The sequence below is a fragment of the Sinocyclocheilus grahami genome, unplaced genomic scaffold (genome assembly GCF_001515645.1).
Source record: "Sinocyclocheilus grahami isolate Dianchi unplaced genomic scaffold, SAMN03320097.WGS_v1.1 scaffold1289.1, whole genome shotgun sequence".
NCBI lineage: Eukaryota > Metazoa > Chordata > Actinopteri > Cypriniformes > Cyprinidae > Sinocyclocheilus > Sinocyclocheilus grahami.
The window spans coordinates 73,103-86,877 of NW_015506468.1; the positions used below are offsets into that span (position 1 = coordinate 73,103).

Sequence of the window (13,775 nt, forward strand, 5' to 3'; positions counted from 1 at the left end):
ACGGGGAGAGAGGGAGGGAGGGAGAGAGAGAGAGAGAGAGAGAGAGAGAGAGAGAGAGACGGGGAGAGAGAGAGAGAGAGAGAGAGCCAGAGGGAGACAGACGGAGAGAGAGACGGAGAGGGAGAGAGAGAGAGAGAGAGAGGGAGACAGAGAGAGAGAGAGAGAGAGAGAGAGAGAGAGACAGAGAGAGAGAGAGAGAGAGAGAGAGAGAACGAGAGAGAGAGAGAATGAGAGCGAGAGAGCGAGATCGCTTCAGATTTACTGTGCCATCTGCCACTCTTGGGTTCCATATAGAGGCATTAGCTCTGTTCCAGAACCTAGTGCGCTGACTACAGAGGCAGCATTTTAAAGTATCAGAGGTGTTTTAATTATGCTGCCCTCTAAGATTCCTTAGTTTAGCCAAATTCTAAAGTAACATTGCATGATTGCTTAAAACAACTGAAACATATTTACTGAACACTGAACATGTTTTAACATTCTAGCAGACATTATACCAAAGCACAATTGAACTTAAAATTAATAAGTTAGTAAAATAATATTTTTTGGCCATTTTTAAGACCCCCTTCTTGAATCAGGTATGCGTTTTTACTGTACAAATAAATGCAGCCTTTAGTTAATAAAATTTAAAAAGCAATGGAGGGAGGATGGGAAGGAGATTAAAGGAAAAGCAAATTGTATTTTTTGATTTTCATATTTTATGCAATAAAGATACGGTAAAGAACAAACTAAAATTATTATGAAAACTGAACATATAAAAATAAAACATTATGAATGTATTGTTATATATAAATTCTAAATATTCATAAATAATAAAATAGTTAAAGTAAATCTTTATTAATATTTTGAATTTTTTTCTATTTAAAAATATAAATAAATATATATATTTATTTGTAATAAAATATTTTATTAAGATTTTATTTTCATATTTTTTAAGGACTCATTTTTTTATTTTTATGTAAAAGAAAAAAGTTGGAACTGTGAAACTTAAATGGAATTGGGATGAAGAAAATTATATTTAATTTTAATTGAGAGATAAAAAGTAGGTAGGAACGGACTTCAGTAGTTCCTTGCTGTTTTCTTGTAATTTTTAGTGAAATTGACTAGCATTTTCTGAGTCAAACGTGTTTGAGAATGAGACGGATATGAGAGATGCTGCTCTCTTCTGTGTGTGTGAAACGCTAATGGAGGTTATCACAAGTTTAATAGTGCAGATCAGACAGTGTGACAAAGCATCAGCGCACGAGTGTGTGTGTGTGTGTGTGTGTGTGTGTTTCTGTTCCAGGTCATGTCATCTTGCTCTTCATGTCTAATGGCTGCAGCTCCCTCATAATCACAAAGTATTCTGGGAGTCAAAGAACCTTTAAACCAATCAGAGACTAATGACTCTGTGACACACATAGAGAGAATGAGAGAGAGAGCGAGAGAGAGACAGAGAGAGAGAGAGAGAGAGAAAGAGAGAAATGGGAAGGTAGGAAAGTGTAGGATGAGTTTCTGTTTCATGAAAAGGAAATGTGTGAGAAAATTACAAACTTTGCCATAACAGGGTATGAACATGCTAATAAGATTATGAATATGCTCATTTAAGGGAGAAATGAGGAGCATATGGCAGCTTGCACACTGTAATGTAGAGCAGGAGTTTCAATCTACTGGAAGCCAAAGTTCCTCAAATTATATTATCCTCATCTGAGGATGATTTTCTAAAAACAATTAAAGAGAAAATATTATTCTGATGTAAAATATTATTTGCTAAATATTTTAAATTTTTTCCTCAACTCACTAGTATTGTATTGTAGTATGAATTATGTATTTATTTTAAATAATTTAAATGTATATTAAATTTATATTTAAATCATTTAAAATATATTTTTATTAAAATAATTTTACAATCATTTAATTTTCTTATTTAAAAACTTTTGTTAATAAATTTTTTTAATTTTTTTAAATTTATTTATATTTCAATCCTTTTTCATTTTTAACCCTAATCATTTATTCATTTTTAATCTTATTTCTATGTTTTATTTTGATCTAATTTTGATCTTTTTAATTTGATATATTTTTTAGTCTAATTTCTCATTATTTCATCTAATAATATTTTATCTTTTCTATTATTTGTTTATTTATATCTCATTTTTATTATTTGAATCAAATTTTTATTCATTTACTGCAATAATTGACAATCACTCTGTTATTCCTGAACTCACCTGCACAAAGATCCAGGAGATCAGCACAGACACCCAGGGGTTCCCGCTGGCAGACGTGTGTTTGGCTGGAGACAGAAAGCGTCCTGAGAGACAGAGAGACGCCACACTGATCCCATATGATCTGAATTCATATTTCCACATCAAATAACAACTATCAGCAGATCAACAGATGAAGGTGAAGAACCCGAAGACAGCAGGAGAATCAATCACTCACACATCCACAGATTCATCCTGAGAACAATCATCCATCAGACCACACACACACACACACACACACACACGCACCACACCACACCAAACACTCACACACACACACACCGAACACACACACTCACAAACCACACCAAACACACACTCACACACACACTCACACACACTCACACACATAAAAATCTACCTCAGCTTATGCTTTAAACTATAGGGAGCCCTTTTACATGATAAGGTTACAACTTAACCCAAACTTAAATTTAATTACTATTTATTTTTAAATATAATAATCAACACTCAACTTAAAAAAATTAATAAATAAAAAATTGTATGCAAACGTGTAAATTGCACATAATGCAGTTTTTAAATTAACTCATAAATTATACAATTTCTATTTGTTAAATATATATTCAATTGCACAGCGGCTGTCATAACATGTTTCATAACAGATTCATTTAAACATACATTAAATAATTACTATGACTAACAGGTGAAGTCAAATATAATGAGTGTATAGTGTAACATTTGGCGAAATGCTCTTCTCTAGACTTAATTTCTCTGGTGAACTAACGAGCTGTGGACATATATATATATTTATACACACTACCGGTCAAAGGTTTGGGATCAGAACGATTTTTAATGTTTTTAAAGAAGTCTCTTCTGCTCATCAAGACTGCATTTATTTGATCAAAAAAGTCTTTAAATCTTTACAAAAACATTACAAGTCTTACGGATCCCAAACGTTTGAGCGCTAGTGTGTTTATATATATAAATATGTATAGAATTGTATACAGTTAACAGGAGTTTGGAGGGTAAATGTGTTTAAATGTCATGAATTAAATTAAATTCAAGTTTATTTGTACAGCGCTTTTCACGCAAAGCAACTTTACGGCAAATTAAGTTTCTACAATATTCAGTGGTGGCTGTCAGTTAATCTACTGTACATATGGCAGAAATGTACGGAAAAATCAATTAAAGACGTAATTTGTAAAACACGATTTACAGCAATTGTTATATGATGCAATCAAACTTATAGCAAAATTTTAATAAATATGAATAAAATAGAAACATCCCAAATGGCCAAATTAATATTTTATAATCATTTTGCGAGACATTTCTGAGGACTCACCTAACAGATTGTCTCGGGCCAGAGCGTAGAGTATGCGGGACGCTCCGATCAGGTTGCTCATGGCAGCGGAGAGCGTGGAGGAATAAACGCCGACCGTCACCAACGGATGCCAGACGTTAATATCTGTGAGGAAGCCGTAATCCTGCTGCAGGAGGACGCTGAGAGAGAACAGACAAACAGAGGGAGTTACTAATAACCTGAGCGACCAGCAAACATTTTATTACACATCATTAAAAACCATAGTATTATACATCTTCTGAGACAAACACTTCTGACTCGGTTTCCGCTAGAGCTTGCAAATGATCTGCTAAAGTAACTACTAAAGCAAGCCTGAATGTGGTACAACAGAATGTGACAGAATGTGAATATGTAATGTAAACACATTTAACTTAAACTTACTGTCAAAGCAACATTTCTCATTTTCATTTAGTTGTACTTTATGTGCTAAAATAGCTAAAACTAAAACTGAAATAACAATGAACGAAAATAGACATATTAAAAAAATATATATATATATATATATACATAAGCAAAGTCACGCAGTAAAATTATTAAAACAGAAAATATAAAAATTAAAATTCTAAATATAAAAAAATTAAAATTTGTGATACTAAAATAACACTGCAGTGCTGTTATTGATTTAAAAAAAAACATTAAAAAATACATTTTCGATATTTGAAATAAAATATAAATATTAGACGAAAAAGTTAAAACTTGAAAAATGTTGCCATGGCAACTAAACGAAATAAATAAACAACATTTCTCATTTTCATTTAGTTGTACTTTATGTGCTAAAATAGCTAAAACTGAAACTGAAATAAAAATGAATGAAAATAGACATATATATAAAAAAACTATATATACATAAGCAAAGCCACGCAGTAAAATTATTAAAACAGAAAATATAAAAATTTAAATTCTAAACATTTAAAAAAAAATCACAGTGATACTAAAATAACACTGCAGTGCTGTTATTGATTTTAAAAAAAAAAACATTAAAAAAAGACATTTTCGATATTTGAAATAAAATATAAATATTAGCCAAAAAAGTTAAAATTGGAAAATGTTGCCATGGCAACTAAACGAAATAAACAAGTTTAAGTACTAAAATTACTAAAAACATTTTCAGTAACTGAAATAAAACTAAAATAAAATTAATTACATTATTATTAATATTACATGGAACTAATGATTAAAATAAGATGAAACTATTACATGAAAATAAATGTTGACTGAATAACTAGCTAACTAAATAAATAAGCTGAAATAATACAAATTACTTACATTAAGATAGAATAAATACATAGAATAATAATAATAATGACAAAAGCACAAAAATAACATTAAAACAATACATTAATACAATAGTAAAAATACTGTAATATTATATAAATAATAATAAAATAACACTGATCTGTTTAGATTATAAAATGCATGATTGTAAAATCTTTAAACTTTTAAGATTTCAAAACTACTTCAAACTTTTCTATTTTAACGTCGAAGTTTGTGCTGACCATTAACTATTTTTAATTAATTTATTGTATTTAATGGCAATCAACATCATGCCACGAATGCTGTCACAGAGCTTAAAGGACCGGTTTATTAAAAAATAACCATAATTTCCTCAAGCTCTTGCATGACGTATGAAAAATGCTAAATAACATTGAACCCCATTGAGTTTAACTGCATTGGCAAATTTTCTAAATATCTTCTTTTGTGGTGTACTGTACAGCTTTGAATGACGTGATGAAATTAAACAAATCAAATAATACAATCTGTCATCAGAGAACTCTTTTCTCTTGGTCTGTGCGGTTATTATTCGTTCAGCTCCAGCAGGTTTAATAGCATCGTCTCAGCTCTATTAAGTATTATACAGACCGACTGCAGATCTGAACACACAATTATTCCAGCTCTCTGTGTCTCTCACACACACACACACACACACACACACACACACACACACACACACACACAGACTAAAGACGCCAGTTAACAAGTCCGTATGAAATAGAAAACGTCAATCGTCCGTCCATCCGTGCGCTCCATATCTTTTATGAGGTATTAATTCTACTGACAGGAGCTGAATGAATGTAAATACTGACAGCTGCAAACAAACACAGCTATTAGAAAAGCAGAACGAGAGACAGACGTGTCATGTTCCTCCGCGCTATCGATCGGCTCGCACTGAAGCTGGGAGAAGAGTAGCGGTCTGTACGGCGAGAATGAGATGAATTCTGACGGCTGGAAAAGAAACGAGATAAGAGACACGACTCATAAACGAGCTCAGCAGAGCTTAATTTACCAAATCCAATCATTAGTCATTAGTGAACTAGTTTACAGCAGTAGTTAAGAGAGAAAGTTATGAAAGCAGCCATCCATCACACACAAACATGTTTTATCAAGCTGAACACACACAGGCTACATAACTAGAGCAAAGGGAAAAAACTACAACAAAAGACACAACACATGGTGTATGTGAATATTAAATTCATGCTCAAATCACACATTAAAACAGCAATAAAAAATAAAATAAAATAAAAAAAATTATTAAAAAAAAATTATAATAAAATAAAAATTCTGGACAATTATAAAGAAAAACAAACACTCTAAAGTGATTTTTTTTTTTTAAATAAAAAAAAGCATAAATAAAAGGCTACCGTGATGCTTTTTCGATAAAATTAAATCCAATATATATAATTTTTTTGCTTCGCAATATTAAAAATTAAAATGCATTTAATTGTCAAATAATGTTGCAATACAAAAACGGTCCTAAAAACAGATTACATTTTTTATGCAAACTATAATTATGTGTTTATTCATTTTTTTCAGCGACCAGAACTTCAGGGTAGCAACTCGCAACTATTTCAATAATTAATCTGTCAATTACAGGGTTATTGTTGTTAATTAAAACTAAAACCATAAAAAAAACATGTTAATTACATGAAACAAAATAAATATTAAGTGAAATAGAATAATATATTTAAAATAATAATTATATGGTTATGAATTTAACAAATATAATAATGACTTATTACAGAACTAATAAAACTAAAAAAAATTACAAGTTAATAATGCTACAAAGAAATTTAAAAAACAAATTACAAAAACAAACAATAAAATGAAAACAGAAAATATAAAAATAAAATCCAAAATATTAACAAAAACTGTATCAATAATACTAAAATAACACTGGTTGAATATTTCCTTAAATGCATGCAATACACTACAGCATGTGCAAAAAACAGTTTGTTACGCATGCAACGCCATGCCACGGAGCATGCAAAGACCTGACTAACTATAACATTTACTCATTTATCAATCAGCAATTGCAACCCTACAGAAGCCATTCATTTTCAATGCATTTTAATTTGCAATGGCATAAGCAATATGATGTGGGCGTGTCCAGAGAACAACAAAGCTGAGAGAAGTTTAACTTTATGCAAATGAGACGAGCAGCCATGTGATACGTCCAGAACTAATAGGAATGAAGATAACAGCGCTAATGTGACCAGTTAGTCCTGTAGCACTTCATGCGAGTGCATGCATGCAAATAAATGCTTCAGAATGCAGCTATGCATTGTGTTTGAGATCATACGTTCAATGCTACGGTCAGATGTGCCATGCATCAATACCATCAGGTCTGAACGGCCAGAGTACAGTGAGCCGTGACCTCCATCGAGTGTGTGAACAGCAGGCCAGAGAGTGTGAGAAACGGCTGTCGAGTTAAACGCTCCTCCGAGACGAGAGAGCAGGATCATTAAAAACGATCGATAGCTAACAAGCACCGTTCACGTCCCTTTATCTCCATCACACCTCCGTCTCTATCACTCCATCCTTCTCCAACAATCAGCAGAGAAACGCCTTCAAACACTCCAGATGCTGCACTTTGCTTTTCAAAGCATTCATTTTAAACGGGACTTTTCTTGATTTTGGAAATAAAAGTTATTGATGCACAACCTCAAAATGCATTTTTCCAAGTCCAAACAGAGCATTTATTCCAACTAAACTGAAAACAAGGGCTCACTGAACATCAACCAGGGTTATTATACTTAACGAAAACCATACAAATAAATAAATAGTTACCTGAAATAAAATAAAATATCGAAATATGTTTAATTTTATTTCAGCTAGTTTCCGAAGCAACATTTCTCATTTTCATTTAGTTTAACGTGATGTCCTAAAATAACTACAACCGAAATAAAAATTAATTCAATAATTAATCTGTCAATTACAGGGTTATTGTTGTTAATTAAAACTAAAACCATAAAAAAAACATGTTAATTACATGAAACAAAATAAATATTAAGTGAAATAGAATAATATATTTAAAATAATAATTATATGGTTATGAATTTAACAAATATAATAATGACTTATTACAGAACTAATAAAACTAAAAAAAATTACAAGTTAATAATGCTACAAAGAAATTTAAAAAACAAATTACAAAAACAAACAATAAAATGAAAACAGAAAATATAAAAATAAAATCCAAAATATTAACAAAAACTGTATCAATAATACTAAAATAACACTGGTTGAATATTTCCTTAAATGCATGCAATACACTACAGCATGTGCAAAAAACAGTTTGTTACGCATGCAACGCCATGCCACGGAGCATGCAAAGACCTGACTAACTATAACATTTACTCATTTATCAATCAGCAATTGCAACCCTACAGAAGCCATTCATTTTCAATGCATTTTAATTTGCAATGGCATAAGCAATATGATGTGGGCGTGTCCAGAGAACAACAAAGCTGAGAGAAGTTTAACTTTATGCAAATGAGACGAGCAGCCATGTGATACGTCCAGAACTAATAGGAATGAAGATAACAGCGCTAATGTGACCAGTTAGTCCTGTAGCACTTCATGCGAGTGCATGCATGCAAATAAATGCTTCAGAATGCAGCTATGCATTGTGTTTGAGATCATACGTTCAATGCTACGGTCAGATGTGCCATGCATCAATACCATCAGGTCTGAACGGCCAGAGTACAGTGAGCCGTGACCTCCATCGAGTGTGTGAACAGCAGGCCAGAGAGTGTGAGAAACGGCTGTCGAGTTAAACGCTCCTCCGAGACGAGAGAGCAGGATCATTAAAAACGATCGATAGCTAACAAGCACCGTTCACGTCCCTTTATCTCCATCACACCTCCGTCTCTATCACTCCATCCTTCTCCAACAATCAGCAGAGAAACGCCTTCAAACACTCCAGATGCTGCACTTTGCTTTTCAAAGCAAAGGGACTTTTCTTGATTTTGGAAATAAAAGTTATTGATGCACAACTTCAAAATGCATTTTTCCAAGTCCAAACAGAGCATTTATTCCCACTAAACTGAAAACAAGGGCTCACTGAACATCAACCAGGGTTATTATACTTAACGAAAACCATAAAAATAAATAAATAGTTACCTGAAATAAAATAAAATAAAATATCGAAATATGTTTAATTTTATTTCAGCTAGTTTCCGAAGCAACATTTCTCATTTTCATTTAGTTTAACGTGATGTCCTAAAATAACTACAACCGAAATAAAAATTAATAAAAACAATATAGACGTATTTAAAAAAACAACAAAAACTAATAAAAATGACAAAAACACACTCATTAAAAAATTACTAAAATTAATTATTAAACAAAAATTTAAATTAACATGAAAGCAGAAAATATAAAAATAAAATCTGATTCAAAATATTAACAAAAACTATAATAGTTTTACATAACACACGCAGCGGCTTTATTTTTTTATTTTTTTTAGCCTTTTATTAGAATAGAAAATAGCAAGGGCCTCATGCCCTTTTTTTTTTCAACAAGATCCCAGATCATAAAAACTGGACACTGGATCTGACAACAAAAAAGATCATTAGATTTTTACCATTAAATGATCATTTAATTCTAACCTCATTAGAACACACAAACTTTGATGTTGGCTTGGGGCAAAAGAGCAAGAGTACTTGTGTGTCCAGTGTTCTTGAGCTGCCCCGCTGCAAAAACAACGTACAACAGTATTTTTCTATGGACCCTTGGTATTTTAAGCCTCATGCCTTAACCATTACACACAAGCGGCACCCTCTCGCTCTCTCTCGTGAAGCCAACACGGAAGTGACTGAAACTGTAATTCGTCGACTGGCCGCTAGAGGCGGGCTGTAAAAGGGAGCCAATCCCATAGACCCCCCATGTTAAAATGCACAACTTTACAGCAGAAAAAAACATGGCTCTTCTCTTCGGAAATCTACGGGTGACGTCACGGACACTACGCCCATGTTTTTATACAGTCTATAGTGACTGAAACTGTAATTCGTCGACTGGCCGCTAGAGGCGGGCTGTAAAAGGGAGCCAATCCCATAGACCCCCCCATGTTAAAATGCACAACTTTACAGCAGAAAAAAACATGGCTCTTCTCTTCGGAAATCTACGGGTGACGTCACGGACACTACGCCCATGTTTTTATACAGTCTATGATTACACAATAAGCTAGGGGTGGGAAAAATAATAGTTTTTTCGATGCATCGTTGTTCCGCATTAAACGATTCTGAATCGATGCAGAGACTTAAATAATCGATGTCTTAAGTTTAAATGAAAAAAGTCAGATTTGTGCTCGTTTGCAATACATTCTATCGGAATTTGTCGGCCCCACGGCCACAGAGATGAGTGCATGCGCTACTAGCATGTTTACGAGCGTTTTTTACGTCAGACGTAGTACGTCTGCGTTCGCAGAGGCGCTAGTACGTGACAAAATGGCCGAAGCTACACACATTAGAGCGGCACCTGCAACGTTAAAAGCCGACGCTTGGAAGCATTTCGGTTTTTTAGAAACCGAGAAAGACAGCAAACGGACACTTGATAAAACTACACTATGTGTAGGATGTGTGAGGTGAAAATAAAATATTTTGGCAACACAACAAACATGAGGAATCACCTTCAACGCTGCCACGCAGATGTGAACGCAGAAGGACCCGTTGTTGCTGCTAACCAAACAACTCTAACCACTCTTCCTGCAAACTCGTGGTGGACGGAGATTAAAACTACCGTTTTAAAAGTTTGGGGTCAGTAAAATTTTCCTAAAAAATGATCAAGGATGCATTAAATTGATCAAAAGTGACAGTAAAGGCATTTCTAATGTTACAAAAGATTTATATTTCAGATAAAAGCTGCCGTTTTAAACTTCTATTCATCTGTGAATCCTGAAAAACAAAATGCGTCACGGTTTCCACAAAAATATTGGTAATATTGCTAATAATCAGAAATGTTTCTTGAGCAGTGAAGCACTGAGGACTGTAGCAATGATGCTGAAAACAAAATTCAGGTTCGATCACAGAAATAAATTACATTTGACTATATATTTACATAAGAAAACACCTATTTTATATTGTAATAATATTTCACAATTTTTACTGTTTTTGATCAAATTAACTCAGCCTCGGTGAGCTCATCTTACTGACCCCAACTTCTGAATGGCACAGTATGTAAAGTGCAAATGGCCTCTGCCTTTTAATATCTGCTCAGCTCTCAGATGTGATCGAGAAAACCGTGAGAACGAGAGGTCAGAGTTCACCATCTGCAGCAGTGAGATACAGAACAGAAGACGAAACAGATGAAACACGACTCACAGACAGACAGACGCTCAGGGGTTTCTCTTTCACAGCGCTGCCACTAAAGATGAAGGACAGATTTAAACTAATACAATTAAACACTGAATGAATAAATGAACACATAGTATAACTGAGTGACAGTCCTTAATGAAGAGACTGTCACAACACGAGCTCACACTCACAGCCATCCACAAGCGCGAGACTATTTACTGTGTTTCTGCTACTGTACCTTTAAGACTCATTCCACATGTCATTCTGTATGCAAATGAGCTCCGTTCTGATTGGTTAACGTAAAAGGAGTAACCTTGATAAGTTGTGGGTTTGTTAACAGTTTCTGATCACACAACTATGGAAGTTTATTTCCAACACAGAATAAAAAATATTGTGACTTTTTATCTCACAGTTCAGACTTGTCTTCTGAGAATTTGCGAGTTTATATCTCACAGTTTGGACTTTTTTTTTTTAAATTGCGGGTAAAAAAAACTCTGAATTGTTTCCGCCACGGAAATGGAAAAAGAAAAATGCTAATTTTTATCTCACAATTCTGACTTTTTTTTACTTACAATTATGAATTTATCTCTCACAATTCAGACGTTTTTCTCAAAAATGCAAGAAAAAAAAACTTTGAATTGCTTCCACCACAGAATAAAAATAAATAAAACATTTTAATGTAACAATTTTTTCATCTCACAATTCTGATGATTTTCTCCTCGCAATTCTGAGTACATATATATATATATATCTTACAATAGTTTTTTTTTTTGTGAGAAATATATTTTATTTTTCCACAATTCAGAATTTTCTTCTGCGAACTGCAAGTTTATATCTCGCAATTCTGAATTTTAATCTTGCAAGTTCGTGAGAGAAAAAATCAGTATGATAAATATTCAGAATTGTAATGAAAAAGTCAAAATTGTGAGGTAAAAGTTTGCAATTACCTTATTTATTAATGTATTTTATTGTGTAGCAGAAATAAGCTTGCATACAGTCGTGTAAATGTGATTACGTTCATCTACCTCGCAATTCTGAATTTTAATCTTGCAAGTTCGTGAGAGAAAAAATCAGTATGATAAATATTCAGAATTGTAATGAAAAAGTCAAAATTGTGAGGTAAAAGTTTGCAATTACCTTATTTATTTATTAATGTATTTTATTGTGTAGCAGAAATAAGCTTGCATACAGTCGTGTAAATGTGATTACGTTCATCTACACAACATCAGAAAGTTGCAAAAGTTCAGAACAAGTCTTTTTTGCGGTTTAACTTCAATAAAAACATCTTCTCTCCCTCTGCGTAGGAGGTCTGGCAACTTGCAATACGTTTTTTTTTTATCATGCAATGAACGCTTTTATTTCAAAAGATCACGGACAATTTGATTTCTCCGGATGTGACCTTTAAAACTGCTGAATATTTCTCCAGCAATTCCTCTTATTTTCATCATAAGCGCCTCATGTGTGTCTGTGTTAATGTCGTACTGCCATCTGCTGGTCTCTAAAGCGCTGCATACACCTCCACTGACACAACATGTCTTATTTTCACTTGATTAGGTGAATTAATCTTTCATGTAGGACCACCCGCCTCCTCTGTTGTCATGGCGACGGGCAGAGGGTCTCCACGGCGACCAGTGTTCAGCATCCTGAATGACAGTGATGAGAAGCTGATTGATGGCTTTAATAATAACAAAAAAAGGATGTTTAATCTCTAATGCTGATGTAATTTAATTCCAAACCCTAAACCATCTTTTTCTCTCTCTTATCCAGAACAGATAAACTCTGCTCTTCAAAATCAATCATCACAGACAAGATTGATTGAATCGCTTTAGGGATCTCACTTAAAAATCATGTTTTAGGCCTGTATCTAATGATTTACAGACATTAAAAAAGCAATATTTCAAACTTCACGGTGTTTAAAGCAGAAAACTGAAAGTCTCAAAGACCACATGCATGCAGTAAGTTTTAGGAGTGAGGGCTGCACTTAAATCAGGGTTATTATTGTTAACAAATATTAGAACACAAAGATTATTTGAAATGATTTAAAACAAAACAGACATTAAATAAAATAAAATATATATAAAAACATTTTTTGCTACTTGAAATAAAATAAACGTTAAATAAAATATATATATATATATATACAAATATTATTATATAATTATATTTTATCTAGTCGCCAAAGCTAAATTTAATTTCATTTAGTTTAACTTGATGTACTAAAGTAAACTCAAAACTGAGTTTAGATTTTATTTTACAAATAAAAATGAATAAAATACATAATATATCAATCTATGGGAAAAAAAACAATGATGTTAACAAACAAAAATGAAAACTGAAAATAAAAAATAATTGAATTCAATAAAAATAAAAATCAATATATTAAAAAAAAAAAAACTAATAGTATGAAAATACTAAAATAACACTGATTTCAATGCAGAGGTGAATCATTTAAAATAAAAAGCAGTGTAAGACAGACATCAGATCAGACTTTAGACGATTTTACATCTTTCTCTGTCATTTAACAGGAGGACCTTTCTTTCCATAAACCTCCAGTGTCTCACTCACTCTCTCACTCTCTCACTCTCTCACACACTCACACACACACACACACACTCACTCACTCACACACACACTCACACACACTCACAC

General features: G+C 32.9%; 1 protein-coding gene across 1 annotated transcript in view; it reads right to left on the reverse strand.

Annotated features, from left to right (window-relative positions):
- LOC107568884 (solute carrier family 12 member 9-like) overlaps positions 1-13,775 on the reverse strand; it is a 54,802-nt gene that overhangs the window by 25,686 nt on the left and 15,341 nt on the right. Inside the window, exons 7-8 of the mRNA XM_016254881.1 lie at positions 3,538-3,695; positions 2,202-2,284 (exon numbers count right to left, since the gene is read on the reverse strand). Of these exons, the coding sequence (XP_016110367.1) occupies positions 2,202-2,284; positions 3,538-3,695 (241 nt within the window). The remainder of the gene's footprint in view (positions 1-2,201; positions 2,285-3,537; positions 3,696-13,775) is intronic.